This window comes from Sinocyclocheilus anshuiensis, unplaced genomic scaffold, assembly GCF_001515605.1.
Source record: "Sinocyclocheilus anshuiensis isolate Anshui unplaced genomic scaffold, SAMN03320099.WGS_v1.1 scaffold1082, whole genome shotgun sequence".
Lineage (NCBI taxonomy): Eukaryota > Metazoa > Chordata > Actinopteri > Cypriniformes > Cyprinidae > Sinocyclocheilus > Sinocyclocheilus anshuiensis.
This window is the reverse complement of record NW_015542379.1, coordinates 1,809,826-1,833,224: the sequence shown is the minus strand read 5'-3', so window position 1 is coordinate 1,833,224 and position 23,399 is coordinate 1,809,826. Positions and strand designations below refer to the sequence as shown.

Genomic DNA, 23,399 nt, shown 5'->3' with positions numbered 1-23,399 from the left:
AGACACACAGACAGTTTGAGAGAGTTTCTTAAAAAAAGTGAATATGAACAAAAAAGGCTCCTTCAGCAAGGACCTAGAGTGGGATATAAACCGCTATAACAAGTCCAAATCAAATTTCTCAGGGACATTAACACATTTTCCAAAGGCATACTGGGCTTTTGGAAAAACAATAGCAGGTTACGAAAACCCCTCATATTCTTTTCTCTTCTCTTCAGATACTTCTTATGATGCTGTTCGGAGGGCAGGCTGGTCAAACAACATGCACAGCAGCAAAGGTGAGCGTCAGACGTCCATCTAGAGTCATTGATTGAAGTGGTCAGACACTGTGTCTGATTCTGAGGCTTTAATCTGGACAGTAATACTGTGCACCAGCTGATGGCCAGTCTTTAGTTTTGGGACACTGAAGAGGCCCATTAAGTGCTTAGCAGTTGGGCCAGCTATTGCCGTGTTTTCTTTGGATGCAGACTTGTGCGTCTGCTCGCCCAGACGAATGTGCTTAACTTTTTTCTCTCTCTCTCTCCTTCTTTCTGTCGCGCTCTTTCTTTCCATTTCTCAGGCTCTCCTACAGTGGTGTCTCAGAACGTGTCCAAGAACACTGAACAGGCTCGGCCTCAGCCCGGTAAGCAGCAGCGCTCTGCCACGAGCACACGCATGCGTTCAAAAACATTTCATATTTATGCATTTGGCAAGTGCATTTGCAGTATGTTTTTATTTATTCATTTTCTGGGAGTTGAACTTTTTTGTGGTTTTGCAATAGTAATATTTTTCACCAGTTCAGCTACTGGAGAGCAAGTTCAAGACTTTTAAATTGTGACATTTGTCCAGTTCAAAGGTCACGTCTAGATTCATTTCTCTTTACTTTCAGATCCTTACCAAATATTAGGACCCACTAGCAGTCGACTTGCCAACCCAGGTAACAACATGGAGGCTTACTGTTTCTGAGCTACACTGCATTTTAGGAAAAAAATTTTTTTCATTTAGAGACGTATTCTATTAAAATATTAATATTTAATATTTCATCAAAATTCTGGATGATGCAGATTATTTTCATGTTATGCCACTAATTAAGAATTGGTTGATTCTATATTATTTCTGTTCTGTTCTAATATTCTATAATATTTAAATAATTAAAAAATAAAAACACTAAAACATTAGCAAAACGTTAAAATCACTTATTTTAAATGTGAATTTAGGTGTTAATCATTTATGAAAATGGGTAGTTATTTTTAGTTTTTCCTAAAAAAAAGAAAAAAAACCAACAAAAAAAAAACATGTTAAATTTAAATCACTCCAAAAGAAATCTGCATCTACAGTGAAAAAATAGTGTGATTTATTTGAAGCATTTTCATTAAAAAACAAGCTAAAACTAAAACCTAAAATAAAATTTAAATAAAAAAAAAATATTGAAAAATGAAGTTTATCTGAAATAAAATAAAATAAAAATAAATATTAACACATTTTTGTTTCAGCTATTGACAAGGCATCTCATTTTCTCTTAGTTTAACTTGAAAGTACTAAAATAACTAAAACTGAAATAAAAAGTACAATATAGACATATAAAAACTAAAAATCACAAACAAACTAATATAATGGAAAATATAAAAACAAACAAAAAAAAAACAATTCAAAATATTAATAAAAACGTTATTAATAATATATCAATTATACTATAATAACACTATAGAAATTGATAGAATTTCACAAATAATTACCAAGAAACAGAAAGTAAAATTTAGAATTAAATGTGAATTTTTAAAGTAAAACCTGTGAACATTTTCTCATAAAACATACTCCTATAATGTTATTTATAACGTCAAACAATATAATTTTTTTTTATAGTGTACTGATATTTATTTGTGCTGTAATTAAAAACAATTATATTTACATTTTACATTACATGTATTCATTCGGCAGATGCTTTTATCCAAAGCAACTTGCATTGTATTCAAAATGCGCATTTTATCAGTTCTTACTTTGCCTGGGAATTGAACTCATGACCTTGGCGATGCCAGTGCCATGCTTACTGTTTGAGCTACATGAAGACTTGTGGGTCTCTAGTAAAACACTCTGTCTGTGTGTTTGTCCAGGTTCAGGTCAGATCCAGCTGTGGCAGTTCCTGCTCGAGCTCCTCTCCGACAGCGCCAACTCCGGCTGCATCACCTGGGAAGGGACCAACGGAGAGTTCAAGATGACAGACCCCGACGAGGTGGCACGTCGCTGGGGCGAGCGCAAGAGCAAGCCCAACATGAACTACGACAAACTAAGCCGCGCCCTGCGCTACTACTACGACAAAAACATCATGACCAAAGTGCACGGCAAGCGTTACGCCTACAAGTTTGACTTCCACGGCATCGCTCAAGCCCTGCAGCCCCATCCCACCGAATCCACCATGTACAAATACCCAACCGACCTGCCCTATGTGCCAAGCTACCACGCTCACCAGCAGAAGGTCAACTTCGTTTCGCCCCATCCTCCCTCCATGCCCGTCACGTCCTCCAATTTCTTTGGGCATGCCACCCCGTACTGGAGCTCTCCAGCGGGAGGGATTTATCCCAATCCCGGCGTGCCGCGTCACGCCAATTCACACGTGCCTTCCCACCTAGGCAGTTACTACTAAAACCTTCACCTTTCACCCCGCCGCCCGTATGCCAAAACTTGGAACTGCACTCGAAGCAAAGACAAAAAAAAGCAAGCTGGAACTGGAGGGATTGTGGCCGGAAAGTTAGCAGAAGGAAGTAATGTTGAAAGAAGCTGGAAAAGAAAGAGAAAGTAGAGCAAAACGGACCAAAAAATGGCTGATCCTCTTTAAAATGGAGTACTACTTATTGGAGGACGTTGGGTTAGTGTTTGTTTTGGAGAGCGTGTGCATGTTTCTTGTGCCTTTCTACATCTGAAAGCTGCAGCGACGGGCCAGAATCCCTTCTAGCCAATAAAGACCACCTCTATTATGTATAAGTCGGCGAACGACCGAGAAAAGAATCACTGTAAACTCACCCTGTGTGTTTAATGCAATTGTGAACCCAGTGTTTATATTTTTGGACCTAGTCCCTGCTTCCCTTTGGATTTTATGGAAACCCGCCTTGGTTACACAACTTTATCTTCTCAAGTCGTGACTGAACTCTCTTTTCTAAAGCAAATCTGGCAACTGGAAAAAATGTTGGCATTCAAGCGCCGTTTCTCCTCTTCGCCGGAGGACGTGGCGACTGATTGTTTATTAGGAGCTTCTCAGGCTAGCTGGCTCAAGCTAAACTCTCTTACTCATCTTTAGCGCTCTTCTATGCTGATGACCGAGATGGCGTTGATGTGAAAGGACTGAAGCCTGCTTTACGTTTCTGACGCATGGAGTCCCGTTTCATTGGCCAGTGAAAATCCACTCGATTTCATCTCAAAACAGCCAAAGTGTTGAGTTCACGTGAGATTTGCGTCTTGGATGGACTGAATGAATGTGGGCTTCGCGCAAAGTACCTCTTCGAAAGAAAAAGACCGTTGAAACAGCAGCACGAGACGTTGAAACCAGAGATTCGCGAACGCTGTGCGTTTGTCAGACCTATTTGCTAGTATTTTTTTTTTTTTGATCAAAGGTCAACTAGGCATTTAAAGCATCTTACTGTATAAATTATGCAGAGCTATTTTCATATGTGACAGTGTTAAGAATCATACGTTAATACGAGTTGACCTCGGTCAAAATGCAAACTTTTTTTTATCAGTTACTGAAGGTAGTTTGTACTACGTAGGTGTTTTGTATCTGTACATATGGGCAATACGTTTATGAATGTTTTCTTGTATTTTCTAAAGTTCTTGGTGCGTCGCCATGACAATAAGAAGGTTATTTTGATACGTAGTTGATATTTTCATTCCTTAAGAGCAAATGCCTTACCAAACGTGCTTAGAGACAATCTCTTCTACATAACTAAAGGTTCCCAAAGTGCCATAACAATGCCTTCAAGCCAAATTGTGTTACTGTGCCTGAAAAAAAAGTGTTCGGACAGTGTTATACAAGTGTTTCCCCTTGTGTATTTTGTAGCATTAAGAAAAAAAGCTGATTGAAAATTCCCAGCTCTTCATCTCTTTAAGGGATCACTCTCAGATATGAAGGAATTGTGCTATTTTATATATGCAAGTATTTGGATATTAAATTTATTACTATATAAATATATATGAAATATTGCAATTAATCTTTTTTGTTAATTTTGTTGTTTCTGCAATTTATTAAGTATTACCTTTTGTAAAAAGGTTGTATAGGTAAAATGTGACAAAATAAATGTTTTTACATTAAAAATCTCTCCATGTAACTTTTTTTAATGTGTGTCATTTGGGCAGTACGTAATTTGAAACGATATTTTGATCGAATTTGTTAAAAGGGTGGTGTTCTAAACCACTAAACTAAACATGTATTGGCTTACACCGAGTTCTTATGATCACATACAAATAATGGCATCTTTATCTCAGCTGTTAAATATAAAATCACTCTTATAAACAGATGAATCGGAAAATCTGTGCCTGGCATCAACATAACTGTTTATGAATCAATCTTATGGTCTAGACTACATGATATTTAATCTAATCCAGTACTGGTTGATCATAAACAATCGTAGGCACATCTGAGGACCACAATGACATTAAATCTGGTGAGTATTAATTTATTTGGATTTGATCTACTGTTTTGGTAAGGAAAAGACTAGATCATAAAAAAAAAAAACCTCACTGGAAATTCTGAGATGAATAAAATAAAACAATAAAAAAAATTAAGAAATCAGTGATGTAATGTCAGTGCTAAAGGATTGCAAACACATCGGTAGTCTAAGGTAAGATATATTAATTCTAAGTGTTTGGCAGTGAGAGCTCTTCAGGGCATTATCTCCATCCCACGTCTAATATATTTTAAAGCCTCTTTATTATTTGATGTGTCATGTAGTGAGTCAGCGGGCCACAGCGTCAGACAGCAGTGCTCGATCACGCACCACCCTTCCTTACGCACAACTCTCCACGCTTTATGAGCTTTACAAATTTCCAAGTAATCAGCGCTGCTAAGGGCAAAGAAGCTGTGACACTAACTGCTTTGTTTGGCTGTGTATGATGAGACTTTCCTGCAGGATTCACACTGAGGCCCTGCTGAATCAAGGGGAACTAGGGACCAGGAATTGATAGCATATATATTTTTCTTGTTTATGTTTGTTTCATTATTATATTATAATGCAATTTTTTTGACGCGCGCGTGTGTGTGTGTGTGTGTGTGTGTGTGTATATATATATATATATATATATATATATATATATAGGAATTGCTACTTCATAAATATATAATTTTTACACACACTGAGAGTTGTCAAGCTGACTGTTTGTCATCTATTTTTTGTCTTGTGCGCCCTCATGTGGTCATTTTTAACTGTGAATACTAAAAAATGCTGGTTGATTTTTATAAAGCCATTTTCAATTAACTAATCCACAAATTCCAATTAATATTTTTTTTAATTTATAAAAAAAATATATATTTACAAAATGATATATACAAAATACAAATGACATTTACACAATAATGCAATATTAGCCATATCTACTAATTTACAAAGAAATACACAATCCCAGAGTGATTCCGAGCATAAAAGCATCTGCTGGTTCACTGGAATTTGAAATCAGTTCATCTTAGACGTTTATACATAGACGGATTCATAAAAGTCAATCTCATATGAATGAACTTTCAGTTAATAATCTCATTCCCAATGACCCTGTAACAGAAGACAGTTCTAGTTTCACCTCAAGGACAATTTACGCTTTTATATTTCTGATATTGTCAGAAAAAAGAGTTTTGAACACTAGCTGCTCTTTAAAATAATAACTACATTCCATAAAATAAAAAAAGTGCCACTGCACTTCATTTTTCAGTGGGTAGATAGGGGAATTTCCAGAGATAAAACACTCGTCTTGCCTCTTGTGCTCACTATGAGAGACAAAAAGCATTTGTGTCCAGTGTTTCTAGTATAGTGCAAGACGGTGACCTTGCAATGTCGCTCAGTACATGTGAGTCAAAGAGCTTTACATTTTGGTGACGTTGGGCATCTCAATGTCAATCACCTCAAAGCCCTGGTTATCAATGCCGCTGATGGAGTGGTGATGGTGTCCCGCCTCGTTGTGGTAGCAGTAGGCACAATGAGCGGTCGGTACAGGCACCACCTTGGCGAAGTTGGAGAAGTCCACTCGGTATTTTCCCTCTTTGCTGCGGGAGATGATTGGGAGGAAGTCGTAGCCCCACATGATCTCCTGAGGGAGGTAGGAAGTCCTGACCTGGCAGGAGGAGCTGGTGGACTCAGCCGTTCCGTCGAGAAACACCACCAGCTCAAACTCCTGCTGATGCAGAGTGTCCACCGCCATGTCAAAGAACGGGCTGGTTTTGTCGATGACGTGGTAAAGGGTGAAAGGACACACAAAAAACAGGCTGTCCTTGCCGGCGTCCACCATGAAGTCAATGCTGACCTGATCCAAGATGATGGTCTCACCTTCTGGAGTGACTGTGGTCCTCAGGAGCTTGCCGTAAATCTGGCTACCGATCATCAAAGTCTTGCGCAGGTTGGCCACTCGGATCTGAAGGCAAAGGGTGCCCTTTTTAGGGCAGATAACTGCCTGGTCGGTGAAGGTTATGGTCTTGGCTCTCTTCTTGGGAAGAGCGATTTTTGCCATAACCACGCCGCACCAGAAGCAGTTGATTATGGTGCCGATAAGACTCTGAATTATGATCAGAGCCACGGCTCCGGGACAGACGTCAGTGACGTACACGTTTCCGTATCCGATGGTGGCTTGGGTCTCCAGTGAGAAGAGGAAGGCGTAAGTCAGTGTGTTGACGCTGTAGACGCATGCCGTGTTATTTTCGGGTGGATTCTGCCACTTTAGGTCACCGTGGTCTCTGGCGATCCAGTACCAGAGGAGGCCGAAGATGAACCAGCTGAGGGTGAAGGACGCCACGAAGTACAAGATGACGAACCGCCAGCGGGTCTCGACGAAGGTGGTCCATATGTCCAGGACGTAGGCGAAGCGGTTTCGGTGCATCACATTGCCGAACTCAATGTTGCACCGGCCGTCTTTGGTCACCAGGCGGTATTTGTGAACTCGCCGCTCTGACATGTACTCCTTCACCACCTCTCTCAAGGAACGAGTCATTCTGAGGGTCTGTCTGGGAAGAGAGTGAAGCGATATTTGTTAGAACCAAACCAAGACCCAATGCAAAACAAAACAGCACACCGGAAACTCTCGGCTACAGCGACAGAGAAAGTGTTGTCCAACAGACTGAAGTATTTAGAGATAAACACTGCCTATTGTTATGCATGAGACAAGATAGCCAAATCTGTCCACATACCGTACGTGCATAAACACCTGAGTTGATTTCACATTTTGCAAACAGTAAACAATTCTTTCGAATCTGGGCCTTTTCAAATAACATTCCCAATAACTTTGAGAAACACAATACAGTTGCAATGTGATTAGTTGCTGAGGCTCTTTATTGTTACATCACAGATATCAGATTGAACAAGTTCAGTGTATTTTTTCTCTCTCTAGGACATTGTGAGAGTTCATTTGAAAGTAGTTATAGCCTGTGCTTAGTGCAAGAATCACCGCATGAGTGAGAGTGCTATTGTTTATTAAGCATTGGCCAATCTCTTAGATCTATGCAGAATGGCATCAGTGTGTTTTGAGGTCATAATATAGCATTGTGCAAGGAACTGCTCAAGTGAATTGATAATCTGATGCTGTAATCATAATTTGTGTGAAAAAGAATAAAAAAAGTGGTTGATGTTTTACTGCCTCTAGTGTTCATTTCAGTATGAAATTGCAGTGAAATGTATGTATGGGTACGTTTTTGTATTTTAAATGAGCCTAGGTTGAATTTGAAGGCGAGTGACACAACTCACATTTAAGTAGCTCTACGATCTTAAAATATGACCACATTTAAAAAAAAAAAATACTTTTTTTTATGAGCTATGCATACAAGTGCAAATCAGTTTAATCAATAAGCCCTAAACTGTCAGTTTCGTCTTGCACCTGACTGGTTTCTCCGCAGGCTTTGATTCACAATCATGCTACTCATCACATTCTGAATGTTTCATTGTACTTAATTACAACAGTAAATAAAAGCGCTGGTAAATGCAGGCGTCGCATAGCAGCGTGTTTAGGGCAATCTCCGCTTATCTGTCGTTTATGAGCGGCTGAGTGCTGCTCGGTTCGCTCCATATCCATTTGTTCCATCTCTGGAGTGTGCTTAATGTTTAATGCAGAGTCTATTAGAATACACATCAACTCTGTTCCGAAGCTCAATTACAGCACAGAATAGCAACTGTTCAGCCCAGCCAGAGGAACCCGCAGTTCCCATCCGCCACCAATCATCTGCTGTGCTGATTTATGAATTTAATGTTCCCAAAATACCATGAGGGATATCAGTGCTGATGAGCGAACCAGACTGAACATCGGATGAGCTGAGATTCACACTGCAGATGTAAGAAAGCATCACAGATGTAGAGATGTTCGGCTTACCTGCTACAGAAGCCGAGGTGCCAAAACTTCACTCGCTCTCCGGTTCACTTGCTTGTGTGTTTTCGTCCGCTCTTTCCTGTCTCTTAAATGTGAGCTAAAGCAGGAAATTGGAAATCAACATGTGTGTGTTACTCATTAATAAGTTGTGTCCCTCCTTAACTCTTTCACACTCTCTCTTTCTCTTTCTTTCTATCCAGGTGTCTCTGACAACTCATGCCTGACTCTGCCCTTTTGTAGGCTTCCCTCCTACTCACACAGTCATGCTGTGTTTACCCCTTGTTTATGTATACACAAAAATGCTTTACGCAAGGGGAGCGTTCAGGGTGCATTTACTCAAGACGAAAGTACTTTACACACTCCCGCACGACACGCTGTAACCGCTGAACTGTTAAAGGTACCCCCACAAAATCACTTACCACTTATTGCTTTGCCATAAATATTCATCATCAGCGATGGTCATGTTATATTAAGCGATGCTTGCAGTGATAAATCAGTCTTTTGTCAATGTTTCGGGTCACCAGCAGGCTGCAAACCACAAAGGTCAAAGGTGACGCTTTGCTGCAACTCGAGTGTTTTGATTTGGGGATCTATAGAGAAATATCTATTGCGCATATTTGCATTTTTGTATGTTTTGGTAGACACTAAAAACTATTCAAAACTATTCAGTATACAAAGTTCGGTTACACTTTATTTTAAGGTCCAACTAACTATTAGTATGACTTTTGCCTCAATAAACTACTAATTTGATGCTTATTATTAGTTTATAAAGTAGTTGTTAAGTTTAGTTAGGATTTAGGGATCTGAAATACTGTCATGCAGATTAAGATATTCTATAAGCATTAATAAACAGACAATATGCATGCTAGTTAAGAGTGAGAATTGGTCTTTAAAATGAAGTGTTACCCAAGGTCTAATATTCAGACACAATCCCATAGCAAGACATTCATTTGTTAGTAAATGACGAGGAATGTACTTTTCCGTGTCAATCCGAACATGCATTAATGTATGTGTGCTAGAAACACACTTTACTTATGAATTTCTGCAAATGTTGATGAGATCACATTAGTTAATTCTGATCTAGTTTAAAGTCTAGCACAAACAGAAATCATTGCATTCACGATCAATCAGATGTACTGTATCAGACTGTTTCTTCTAGAAGTGCAAATCAGATGTTAGTCGCTGAAGGATTTTGAAAAGATGTCAGTCATCTGTTATGTGACACAGAAGGACTGTGTAAGTTCACAGACCGACTGGTGTTTCAGACTCTCATCTTTCATTCTCTGATCTTTTGTTCTTTGGACAGTGAGTGAAAATGACAGTGGTTTCACCTGAGAGCTCAAAACCTTTCTCTTTCCACAGAGACTGATTCTACAAGTCTGCTGACACTGATAGCGTCTTTTGTCATTGAAATGAGGGACTGGTGTACTCAGGGCTGTCGAAATCGCTGAAATCGCTTCCTGGAAATCCTCATTTGTTTCTTTAACAATCAAATCATATCATTTATCATTTCTGTTACGCATTGTTTTACACAAAAGTTAATTCCCCATAACGGATTCTAATCAAGACAACAGTTTTTACTGCGTCATTTGGAACTAAACAGACAAAATAACTTGTCTTGCATGTCTAAAAATGCAGGTTTCTAACACCAAAATCGAATTTAATTATTTGCGCGAGTAGATTTCATACAAAGTCATTGCAGAGACGCAAATTCGCACTGGGCGACGCAAATTGGTTGATGCGTTTGCCGCAAACATGCGATGTTCACCTTAATTGTGTCTTCCGCGCAAGTTGAAAAACTGAAAGTTTAAAGTTGAAAAAGCCAACCAGCGATTGAAGAGCTTATCAGCACATCCGGTTTGACACGTCCAGTTCAGAAAATGGTTCTTATTGTTTTTATGTTTCTTATTCATGCGAGTAACGTAAAAACTTCCCGTGAGTAATCTTGAGCGAGTATAGCTACATGATGCAAATATTCGCTGAACACGTAATAAATGGTCGATGAAAAAATTCCACACTCTTTAATGAACTTTTATACTCGAGCAATATCACACTCACCATTGTGCTGTTGGCTTGAGTATCAACGAGATGTTGATTAGCTGCGATGATCATTTCAACATGTGATGTTAAAAGGATAGTTCACCAGTCATCATTTACTCACTATCATGTCATTCCAAACCAGTGTGACTTTGTTTTTTTCTTTTAGTGCAACACAAAAGAACATACTTTGAAGAATGTTAGTAACCAGTTTTGGAGATTTCATTGAATTTCACTGTATGGATGGACAAAAAAAAAAACAGAGACATTTCTAAAGAGTATCTTCTTCTGTGCTCCACTGATGTTGAAATGACAGAACGACTTAAGAGTGAGTGAGTACAACTAGCAAGAAACACTTTAGACATTCAAAGCAATGCTAAATGCATTGATGTTCATGTAATAGTGAGTTTTGTCATCACAGTGCTGTTTCTTTTATGATTGGATTTCAAATTGGCCTTGTGTTTACTGGTCAACAATCAATGCAAAGTAATGGTGTTTTAGAATCCAAAGAGCCTTGAGCATAAACACAGAGCAATGTTTCTGAAGTATTGCCACAGTTTTTGTTGTTTTGCATCAGTATTCTGTCTTATTACAATAATTACTTTGGGAAGAACTGGGAAAATGTTTCACTTACTTAAAGTGACCAAATTACGAAGTATTAAGACTCTTTATTAGATGTTCACACTATTCAGCTGTTGTTTAGATCTCAATTCTGAAGAGTAAGAAACTGATCTTGACCTTTCAGGTGCGCAGCATGGACTCTCTGTGTATATATTGTACCCTGGACCACAAAACCAATCTGAAGTGTCAATTTAATAAATAATAAATAAGCTTTCCATTGATGTATGGTTTGTTAGGATAGGACAATATTTGGCCGAGATACAACTATATGGAGATCTGGAATCTGAGGGTGCAAAAAAAAATCAAAATATTGAGAAAATCATCTTTAAAGTTGTTCAAATTAAGTTCTTAGCAATGCATATTACTAATCAAAAATTAAGTTTTGATATATTTACGGTAGGATATTTGCTAAATATCTTCATGGAACATGATCTTTACTTAATATCCTAATTATTTTTGGCATAAAAGAAAAATCTATAATTTTGACCCATACAATGTATTTTTAGCTATTGCTACAAATATACCCCAGCGACTTAAGACTGCTTTTGTGCTTCAGGGTCACATATGGTACCCTAGTTCTCCTGCCAGTTATTCGGCTTTAATCTTCATTCAGTTCAATACCTTCATGCGCTTTGACATGCCGAAGACCAAATTTACTTTAGTGAAGCTCTCAATGGAAAATCCATAATAAACTTTTCAATAATACCAAACCACGAAATGTTGCCTTAGGCTGCCATTCAAGACCACTGATCCGAGAAAGAAGTTTTTCCACACTGACTTTTCTGCTGCGATGTGAACTTGTGTATTTGTGTAAACGGCAACAGTTGTAAGTCTCAAATCCATTCTGTTAAGAAAATGCTGAGTCTCTATGACCTGGATGTTTTCTACTTCATAAATTATTTTGAAATTAAATGCATTAAACGGCCAGCAGGACACGCTTTTTTGAAAAACTCACAACATGTAAAATGTTACATATAAATGCCTGAAAAAATGCCTGACTTTTTTTAACTTTTCCCTCATTCGAACAATTCGCAGAAGCGTTGACTTCTTAGTTGAGGTGGCAAAGTAAATTTTCAAGTTAGCAATGCACACTACTGTTTGAGCTACTGCAGATGGAAAATTAACATCAAATGTGTGATTATGCATAAATGCATTTTTGTGTGAATTTGAACAAAAGTCTTAATGTTCACAGATTTCGTCAACAGCTTTAAAACGGGATGCAACAATGCACTAAAAAACAGAAAGGTTTTGCCTTTGTATTTTTGAAAAGCTTTCACTAAAAGTTCTGCGTACAGGCAACATTTTGTTTTTAACACGAGATCTGCAAAAATGACTAAAAAAGCTGTATTATGCATGCCAGGCCAGTAGTTGGCAATGTCACTTTGTAAAGAAACACTATGAACATTAGACTCAAAATGTAATACACATGCATGACGGCACCAAATTCACGTTTAAGGAGTTTACATGGAGACAATAATGGTATCGTTCTCAAAAACGCAATCTTAGAAACCCGTTTCAAAAATGTTCAGGCCCCGAGAATGCCAATGTTGTGGTGTTTTGAATAAAAAAGACATTAAAATTTGTTTTAATTGTAGTTGAAAATGGTGTTGTGTAAACTCCTCCTAAAATGTAGTTCTTCCTTAAAATTGAACTGATTCAAAAAATAATAATAATTCACAGATTGATTTGAATTTTCACTCATTGGTTGGTTTTGATGTAGTAGTTTACTACTTTTTTTCTAACAGGGCAGCTTGAGTGTAGCTGAACTAGTTGAAATGATGTGTAGCTTGTAGCTTTCTTCTATTTTGTTTCTTTTTTTTTCTGACTTACAGATTTAACAAATCTGGCATCTCAGCTGTGGAGAGAAAAATTGCAGGTAAAAACTGCAACTCACCTTTCTTTAGAGTCGAGAAAACAAACCTCGATCAGCTGGTCAGTATCCTTTGGCGTTTCCTTCTTCATCTAGAATGAGCTGATTCTGCTTTTAAAGCCTCTTTTTTATTCACTCACTTTCTGAGAGTACAAAGAGCTCATAAAATAGATACATAGTACTTAATAATGTGCCAGAACCTGTTTAGATTCTCGTTTGGCTTGATAAATACGGCCGTCAGAGCTGGTGTCTAGCCAGCAGAAAGCTGTCACATAGACAAGGCCAAGGACTGCTGGCAAACAGCGGCTGTATTTTAGCCAACAGCTCCTTGTTTACTTCAAGAAGGAAAGCATCTGAGAAACAGCCTGATTTTCTGCTCCACGTCTCATGTATTGAAACATCACCTCGAAGTACTTTGAGAATATTTACGGCACCTGCAAGTGGAACCATTGCAGTTCCACTGCTTTCTGATAGGAGTCGCTGCTGAGCAAAAACAAACATGTTGTATCTGAGAATAATCAGCTTCATCAAGACTTCAGAGATGCAAATGAAACCTCTGTTATGAGGCCTGAGTTTAACTGTGAAGTCTGGATAGTCTGCTAAGCGCACAGCTAATGTGAAGAACTGATCCACATGACGAGCGCTGATGTTATACTCTCATATGTGGGCGCTGAACACCACTTCAAACTAAAATGAGACAGTCCAGTGTGATTTATTATGAAACTCAGCTCAGCGTGTGAGTAAAGTGCGCTGAACTATTGAACAGCACATATGTAGCCTGACTATACATTCATCAGTACTGTAAAATATTCTTAAAGGGACAGTTTAGCCAATAATGAATATTCTGTCCTCATGTTCTAACACACAGACACAAACACACACACACACACACACACACACACACACACACACACACACACACATATATTGTATATAAACATAATCTCAGAATATATTCTTCCCACAGAATATTTATGACTTTCATTAATGTTGCTTAGAAGAAAGAAAGTCATATGGGTTTGGTTAATTAAAACCATAAAAAGACGTTTTCATTATTGGAAATAAAATGAATATTAACTGATAAAATAAAATAAAATAACAAAAAATAAATAAATAAATAAATAAAATACAAATTTCAGCTATAATTGCCACATCTTCTCATTATTTAAAAAATAAACTAAAACTAAATAAACTAAACTAAAAATGTAATAATACAACTTTAGAGACATGTTTAATAATAATAATAACAACAAGAACAACAAAATTACTGTAACTAAAACAGGAAATGTTATCTAACATTTAAATAAATACAAAAAGTGTAAAATTAAAACCTAATTTTAAATATTAGCAAAAACTATAATAGTATGTGTCATGGTTCACAAATGGCATTTAGTGTCATTATTATTTATTGTATTATTACCATAAGTAATTGTCTCTTGACAAAGCAAATGACATTCAGTGTCATTATTATTTAATCATAAGTAATTGTCATAAAAAATACATTTATAGATTTTTTTTAAAGAAAGTGTTAGTGTATGATTTCTGTGTTTAGTGAAAGACACTCATGTCTCATCATACAGAGGGCAACGGCAATGACCTAATGTATATGTATATACTGAAGTAGCAGATTATTCCTGAAGTTCTCAGTTGTAATTGTGATTTGAAGAGCTGTTCAGTTGCAACTTCAAAGTTTGCAACTCATAATTATGGTAATTCTTAGTATTTTCCACCTATTTTCGTACTCGGGGAACACACTGAAACCACCAATGACGTATTGGAGATAACACTGTGTTGTGCTTTTCATTTTTTACAAAATAATAAACTGTACAGAAGTGAAATGTTAAAGAAATGGTGATTACAATAAACCTCGCAAACTAGTTCAACACTGCAAGCGATCGCTGCTGTGAACACAAAACAATTGAATTTCAAGGGCATGTTATAACATCAAAGATCAGGCTGCTTTTCCTCTAACAAGGACAAAAAGGGACAGAAATCACCCAGCCTACAATCTTTTGTTGTCACATCAACTATGATGCACATATTCCTGTTAGGAAGGATAAAAGAGAAAATCACATATCAGTCAGGTGACAATAACACTCATAGTGCTTTACACTTTTGAGATTTGTCTGTAATGACGGTTTTGTACCGAGCTCAAGAATTGCAAACTATGGCCCTGTAAATTAATTCTAACACAGAAGATAATAAAAAAATAAAAAAAATCTATATACAGTCACGTCCATATATAGGATATACTTGGTAATATAATAGGAAATATATTTACTTTCAACTTTCATACAACAAAATATATTTAAATAAAAAATAAAAATAAAAATCCAGTCTGTAACCTAATGTTGATGGAATAGCCTGCTAGAGATAAAAAAATAATAATGTATATATCAAAAAAATTAAATTAAATTAAATTAAATTAAATGTGTATAGTATATTCCTTGATGATTTTTCTTTAAATGTTAATGTATTTTCTTGGATTGGAATATATGAAGGGCAAAGTATTTTTAAATCAAAAAAAAAAATGTAATTTAAAATATATTTCAGTAATATAAAAAATACCAAAAAGTATATTGAAAGAAAATATATTTGCATAAATACATTTTAAAACATATTTGAGGGAATGTTTTTTGCATTTTTTATATTTGGAAATATATTTATATATATTTGGGATTTCATTCGTATCCATTCCCCTTGGCAAAATTGATATTTAATTAAATTGCTCAAAAACAAATTGCTCCAGCTCTTTCAGTTCAAATAGGGATCATTTGTAAACACTAATTTGCGTCTTGCCACAGATTCTCAAAGATTCTTTGATTAGGCCTTTCTGAGAGACGTGGACTGTTGTGCAGCTTTGGCAGTATGTTTTATTGTGGTTCTCCTCCTGAACTTTAACGCTAGTCTCAAATCGTTTGCAGTCTGAAATAGGTTTTCCCATTGCCCATTGGCCCATCCATCTTCCCCTCAACCCAGTGTCTACTTAAAAATCAAGGACTTGCTACAACTACCTTGTTTCAGTGTGGGGATAAAGTTTGTATTCAGCAAACACTTTTATCCAAAATAACTTTCAATACATTGCATTCAAGATAGAAATTCATTTCATGTACTCTCTATATTCAAACCCATAATTTCAGAATCACTAGTATAGCACTCCACTGTTTGAGCTAAATAAATTCATGCAGTCCTTTAAACATGGTTGCAACCATGCCATATTCTATTTATTTATTTTTTTTAGAAATGAACTCCTTGCTGCTCTGTGGGATGTTTGAGCTATGTTGTTTAAAACTCAAACCTGACTGCTTCTCATGACCCAGACTTTTTCAAACAAAGATGTAAATCCCTTTGTTAGTTTTTACCTTGCATCGTCAGTAGGAAAATGCACATTGTATTTGATGTTCAAACATTCCCTTGTGGCCTCTGTTATTTATTTATTTTTCCCTTCATGCACCTCAATAGGAAAATGTGCATCATTGATGTCACGCCTTTGAAACCCTTTTTAGTGATTATTTTTCAATCACCATTTTATTTTCATTTGTCCTCTGAAGTGTTGTTTTCATATCAGTTTGCTGTGGAATAAAAACAATACATCTGATGTCACAGTAAGTAGTGACAATCACAAAACTGTTCTTCGCATCGATGACTCTACCTTCATTTGTTTTTCATCTGTTGAACAATTTATTTGTTTTTTCTTTGGTATAACAAGCACTGATGAATCATTCAAAATAAAACCAGGAATGTGAATTAAGTAAATAGGTTCAGTGTTTATGTCATGTTGATTTTAATAGAATATGTTCTCTATGTTTTCATGTATCATTAAAAGGCATTATAAAACCAGTCTTTATTAATGTTACAATTAACAAGTTAGTAGGTCTATATAAATATAATTTATTCCCGTGATCAAAGCTGAATTTTCAGCATCATTACTCCAGTGTTCAGTATCACATAACCCTTCAGAAATTATTCTAATATGCTGATTTGTTGCTCAACAATAAATAAATAAATAAATGTATTTATTTATTTTGTATTTTTAAATTAATTAATTTATTTATTTGTTAATTAATTAATTAATTTTATTTTGTTTTATTTTATTTTATTTTATTTTATTTTATTTTATTTTATTTTATTTTATTTTATTTTATTTTTTTCTGAAGGAAATTAACACTTTTATTCAGCAACAAGGGTACCGGCACACTGACAGCTTTTGTACCCTTTTGTGAGAGTTTACATGGTCTGCTGCATTGGGGTCCGACGAACCTATAATAAATCGATCTCTTAGTAATACATCTTTATCTTCTAGGTGTCACCTCTATGCTTTAACCTGAAGAATAACTCACAAAGTTAGAGAGCGATAGATTTAATAGACAGCATAGCATCCTGGCTACAAATGAAAAACTGCACCCTCAAGACTGCAACTAGACGTCACTAATGGAGTTACACTTGGGAATGATTGGGTGATTTTGAGGGCCAAAGCTCCAGGTCGCCTACCACATTTCCGGTTAGATTTATGCAGGATCCAATCTAATTAATGTGATGTATATGTCCTTTCTGTCAGCCTGGTGTTCCTGTTTTGTGTGGTTTTTCCCCATGTGCTCCCCGTGACCCAGTTTCTCCCTTGTTTGATTGAGTTCATTTGGTTCAGGTGTGTCTCGTTATTTTCCCTCGTTTAGTCTTGTATTGTATCTGGGGGCAGAACTGTGCTTTATGTTTTTATTTCACAGCAAACAGATCAAAGAGTTCAGCAGTAAAAGTGCAAGTGCAATAAACATGACAAACTTGACAAAAACAAACAGTCCACTAATGAAAATACTAAACAATGGGGTTTGAAGGGTATGTTATAACATTAAATATGATGCATTTTCCTTTTGAGGAGGAAAAAAGAGAAAAATACACAGCATGACCCAAAAGAGTATGTTTTAACATTAAATATGAGGCAAACGTTCCTATTCACGATGCATGGAAAAAAAACTAACAAAGAGATTAATGACTTTAGTCCTTTTCAGACATATATATATATGAGGTAATTGTTATTGTGCATGTCTGTAATGTTTATTGTCAAGTCCAGGATTTGACACAAATGCTTTTATGATTCGTTCTAACTGCCAACTGTAAATGGATCTCTTTATGAATGGGTCTTTGAATCATTGATTCACACGATTCGTTCAGAAATTAAACAGTGCTGTGTTGCTCGGAGACGCACAACAATTCTGCTATGGCTTTAAAGGTAATATGTTCTCTGCAAAATTGTGCAAAAACGCATAATATTGTGTTTAAAATATAGCACGATATCAACTTCTTATTTACTTAACTGTTGTATAAAATCACATTTAAACTCGTGATATTCAGGACAAAATCAGCACTCGTGTGATACTGCTCTCCCTGCTCGTGTGATACCGAATGATATACTGTAAATATGAGACAAAAATTCATACAGGGGCATTTTTTTGCACCAATATCTTGAATTTTAGGGCATATCTGCATTTATGGAGTTGTTGCCCTGCATCATATTTGTTAACAGTAAACTGTATGAAATGTAAGATGACATACAGTTCTAGGGGCGGGGCCAGTGCGTTAACTGCATTAAAATATTTGAATCGCGTTATTTTTTTCATAATTAATTAATTAATGCATTAAACTGACAGCCCTAATATATATATTATATAGAAATTATATATAATTTCCATCCTTCACTCTGCTGTAATTCCAAAATGAGGCTCTTGTGTACAATTTTATCTTTAAAAAAAATCCTTTACTTCTATTAAATGTGTGAAATAAATGTCATTTGTAATTCATTTCATGAAGGTTTTTTAAAGGCTTTTCCTAGTTCAACAAGTCTTAAAAACTGCATCAGGTTCAGGCTGAGGACCATACATCATCTTTTCAGTAAAGCGCTCTGAGCGACTGCAGAAAAAAGCTTGAGAAAAATATTCTCATCAAGCAATGTCTACTTGAGACACTTGGAGAAATGACCTACAGGCTGGACTTGAGCCACTGAAGACAACTTCACTGGATTTGTACCCTCCAATTTCAGCATATTGTGATATTCCACATGCATTTCCAACTAGATCAGCCATACATTTAATTTTTAACAAACTATCCATATAATTTAGAGCTATGTGATGTACAGTATTTGACCAATTAATGCCGTTTGATCTGTACAGATCTGCTACACAAATAAGGTGATTTTCTTCCTTGTGTATAGTGTGTGGGAGTGAAAGACATGATCCTGACCTGAGCATCGCTTCTGCCTGTCTATATACAAAATAACAAGGAGACAAATGGACCAAAAACAGACACCCAGCCCACACAATATATACAAATTAAATGAGCAGTCTGATGACATTGAGTTCAGTGCTTCAATACGATGTCTGCAACAGTCTTTCTGCTTAAAATCACTTACTACATAACCAACAATAGTTTTTGAAGCCTGAGATACTTTATACATAGACGCAGAAGAAATAATAATAAAAGTGAGCACTTCCAAGCACTTATACCTGAGGTTTCCCACAGACTCCCTGCATTTACACTCCATTTTCTGCATTCAAATGGTATTTCAATAGTTAGCCAAAGATCCCTTCAGACAAACTCCTGCTGGAAAACAACTCAAAACGATCTAACAGACTGTCTGGCATATAGCTACACTTTAAAGTCTGCACTCTCAAGACGGCAGTGGTATGTGTCCCCAAATCATTCAGTCAATAAGTCGAATATTTCAGTGGAAGTGTATCATTCTTCTGCTTCAACAGTTACATTTTCTCTTCTCCCACTAAAGCTCCTAATATACATTTTCACTGTTTTGCTTGCTCAGCTGCTGAATATTCAACATATACTGCATTTTATTTCCATTAGTTGGAACCAGAAACACCCTCACTAAGCATCCGGACCAGACGGCCCGATAATAAACATGCCATCATTACGATAAACGACTTCTAGATTTGTTATTATTCAGCAAGCACATATTAAACAACATTTCTCTGGCAGATATCACTATGCAGCACTACTGAAGATTTATCAAGCTTCAATAAAAAAAGTTTCATCACTTACCCCAAATGCTTTCCCTCCAAATGTTACCTGTCAAGTTCATGTAGCTCAAAGCAGAAAGCGTGATGCTGACAAAGTCATGAGATTGATTCCAAGAAAATGTGTGAACTTATAAAAAGCACTGTATGGATACAAGCATCTGCCAAATGCATGCATGTAAATACAGTAACTTCATTATTAAGGTCATGTGACCATGGTGTAGTTCATTTATAGCCTACTTTTAGTTTTGTTTTGTTTTGTTTTTTGGTGATTGTATGTAGGCTACGGAATTCAGGGATCAAGTTTATCATGATCAAAAAAATGTGTAGGAATCAGAATTTTTTTGTTGGTCACAGAGCTTATTTTCTGCAATGATCCAAAGGCCAATGGAAAAATTCTACTGGGTTTTTGATGGGAATCAGTGTGATGCAAACTTACAAGTTAGTACAAAATATGGCATCACAGCAGCACTTTATTCTTTATGCACTGTTATTCTAAACAATCCTCTCTGCTGCCCCCAACATCTATGTAAAACACATGGACAGTGATGAAATGTTACCGCAGGTTGATTAATGAGAAAGTTAAATAATGTTGCATTATCTGGAAAATGTCAACGTTTAAACTCAGTTAAGGTGTGGATTAAGTCAATCGAATTGCAAAACGTGACTGTCTGGCAACCGCAGAATCATTTGAGATTTGATTATTTATGCCTTTTTTTTTTTTTTCCCCTGCCTGGATCTTTCATCTCATCTGGACATGTTAGTACACATGAGATTAAGTACTATTGATTTCTTTAGACTTAAAAAAACTATAAAAAAATATCTTTAACATCAGCAGTCTTGATGGCTTCATCGATATTCATGGTCCACATGCTGCTCACTATCACCTTTTCCTCTGTGCCCTGAAACACCAGAGTGAAATAAAATCAGGCATTTAACCGATTCTGTGATTCACTACTGTTGCACCCAAGGTGCCCGTATTGCCCGTATTGGCTGAAGGCCTTGTTTTGTCTACGTTTTCTACTTCACATCATCAGCACTGTGAGCAATATCTCTCCTTCTCTGCAGGCAGCCTACATAGTGCTCAGTACGGCATCAGCAAATCACTTTCTGGACTCTTTGTCTCCCTGCACTGCTCCCGTTCCCCAGCGCAATCCTCCAGCGATAACTGCTAACCGCTGACACCTTGACGAAGTATTATTTTGTAAGTCAAGAAAAAAGATTAACCCTGACTGTATTTACCCCAGCAGTAGGTCTTAACTAATTTACATTCTCCTGTTTCAATCATCACCTTATGTTCACAGCTAATTGAATCCTTGGGCAGTCAAATCTTCAAATCTAAAAAATTAACACTGAGATTCATATGTGCATTTTTTTGCCCTCCTAGAGTGGTTTTCTCATTGTACATTCCACGAAATTCTCAGCTATGCCTTTGATCATTTGGAGGCATTATTTCATTTTGCTATTTCATTATATGTATAGTTTGTATAGTTTAATATTCCTGATTTCCATATGTGTCCATTTTTATTTATTTATTTATTTTATTTTTTATTGTTTGTTTGTTATCTGATATCTATATGTGCAATTACATTTAGGTAATATCATGTTCTTGTTTGAATTTATATTTACACAGAAATATATTTGAATAATAATAATAATTATTATTATTATTATTATTATTATTATTGCTATTTCATTATATGTATAGTTTGTATAGTTTAATATTCCTGATTTCCATATGTGTCCATTTTTATTTATTTATTTATTTTATTTTTTATTGTTTGTTTGTTATCTGATATCTATATGTGCAATTACATTTAGGTAATATCATGTTCTTGTTTGAATTTATATTTACACAGAAATATATTTGAATAATAATAATAATTATTATTATTATTATTATTATTATTATTAAGAATTTAATGTCCACAAGGGGACGTTTAGTCAGATTTACTGTGCCGGGGTAATGATTTTCTATGTTTTATAAGGTTTTAAATGCATGAATATAAAAAAATGAAAAGGCAAAAGGTGTGCTAAATAAAGATATTCTCTGAAAATAAGTGTGTAAAGCCTTTTTTTTCACATTTAGTGATCAGAGCAAAACGAATTACTGACAGACTGCTACAGGACAAAGCTTTTTTATTTATTTAATTCTGTCTCTATCATCCTGTCCTGATTGTTCGTGTTGCCCTTGGTATGTTTTGTCTTTCTTATTTTATTATCTCTCCTGTTGTTTTGTCAGGTCACAATATTTCAGTTCAAACAGATCAAATCTGCACTGACAGGGTCAATTCATGCTAATTTATACTGGACAACCAAAACAGAGAGAAAGAGAGCAACTGGTCAGAATGTGAATGAAACCAAATGCTGGTTCAGTCTTGAAAAGTACATTTACTAAATTATTTTATTTCGACATATTAGGGAATGTTTCAACAGCACTTCGCATTTTTTAAACATAATTTACACACTGATAGAGATTGCATTGATTAAAACTGGCCTGTCCTAACCTACTGAAATTAAGAATTAAAGATTTATGACATACTGCATTGATCTGCTGTCTTTATTTCCTCTGTTCTCACATCTCTATAACCTTCCTCTCAAGTCTCTTAGTGATTCAGTGAGGAAAAATAAATAAATAAATAAATAACAAGCTTGGAATAATGAAGGACCAAGCTTTTGATTACACTTTCAAGATTGGATTGATAACCCATTGAAAATGTTTATTGATTTTGCAATTACAGGGTCAGCTGATTGATGCGGCATCAAGTAATGCTTTATCACACATTAAAAAGAGAGATATATAAATGAAGCACTGTGATGTGTATTCATCCACTGTTTGTTCTCAAAGCATAGCTGCTGATCAAAACAGAAAACTATTTTGAGTTTACAAGACTCTTAAATGTGATGCACACACGAAATAATGTAAGTGTGCTTACTTAAGTATAATGCTTAATATGCACTATAACATTGCTCTGTTCATTTGAGCATCCCAACCAGCCCTATAATTGTCTGCTAGCGTTCTCATTCACTTCAAAGGCAGCTGCTCGACTGGCACAGAATCCTCTAAAGTATGCAACCTACATTTTACCATCCTTGCTCATAGACACGGAAATGATGCTATTATATATTATATCGTACTGTTTTTTAAAGCATACAATTGACAATTAAACTAGACAAGTCAGCTCACAGTGAGCGAAAAGTAATAAACTGAAGCAATTTAAGCCCTGTCTCTTGTGAAAAGACGAGTGCTTAACTATATTGCATGTGCACTTTAATTATTAAATGTTTATTAAAGAGGGAAAAAAACAATACTTGCTGATAATACAATATTA

General features: G+C 36.0%; 2 protein-coding genes across 7 annotated transcripts in view; one reads left to right on the top strand and one right to left on the bottom strand.

Annotated features, from left to right (window-relative positions):
• The window catches only part of LOC107692484 (Friend leukemia integration 1 transcription factor-like), a 30,988-nt gene extending 27,560 nt beyond the window's left edge, over positions 1–3,428 (top strand). For all 6 annotated transcript variants that reach the window (XM_016491554.1, XM_016491553.1, XM_016491552.1 and 3 more), the window contains 4 exons: positions 216–275; positions 557–619; positions 866–913; positions 2,088–3,428. In XM_016491554.1, coding sequence (XP_016347040.1) covers positions 216–275; positions 557–619; positions 866–913; positions 2,088–2,617 — 701 coding nt within the window. In that variant the 3' untranslated portion in view covers positions 2,618–3,428. The remainder of the gene's footprint in view (positions 1–215; positions 276–556; positions 620–865; positions 914–2,087) is intronic.
• Positions 3,429–6,033: 2,605 nt separating this feature from the next.
• LOC107692533 (ATP-sensitive inward rectifier potassium channel 1-like) lies at positions 6,034–7,152 on the bottom strand. Its single transcript, XM_016491614.1, has one exon. It carries the CDS (start codon positions 7,150–7,152, stop codon positions 6,034–6,036), a length of 1,119 nt encoding a protein of 372 aa, XP_016347100.1.
• Positions 7,153–23,399: the final 16,247 nt, after the last annotated feature.

Bases quoted from the DNA above. Each gene is read 5' to 3' on its own strand.
- LOC107692533 (XM_016491614.1), bottom strand. From the start codon at position 7,152: ATGACTCGTTCCTTGAGAGAGGTGGTGAAGGAGTACATGTCAGAGCGG.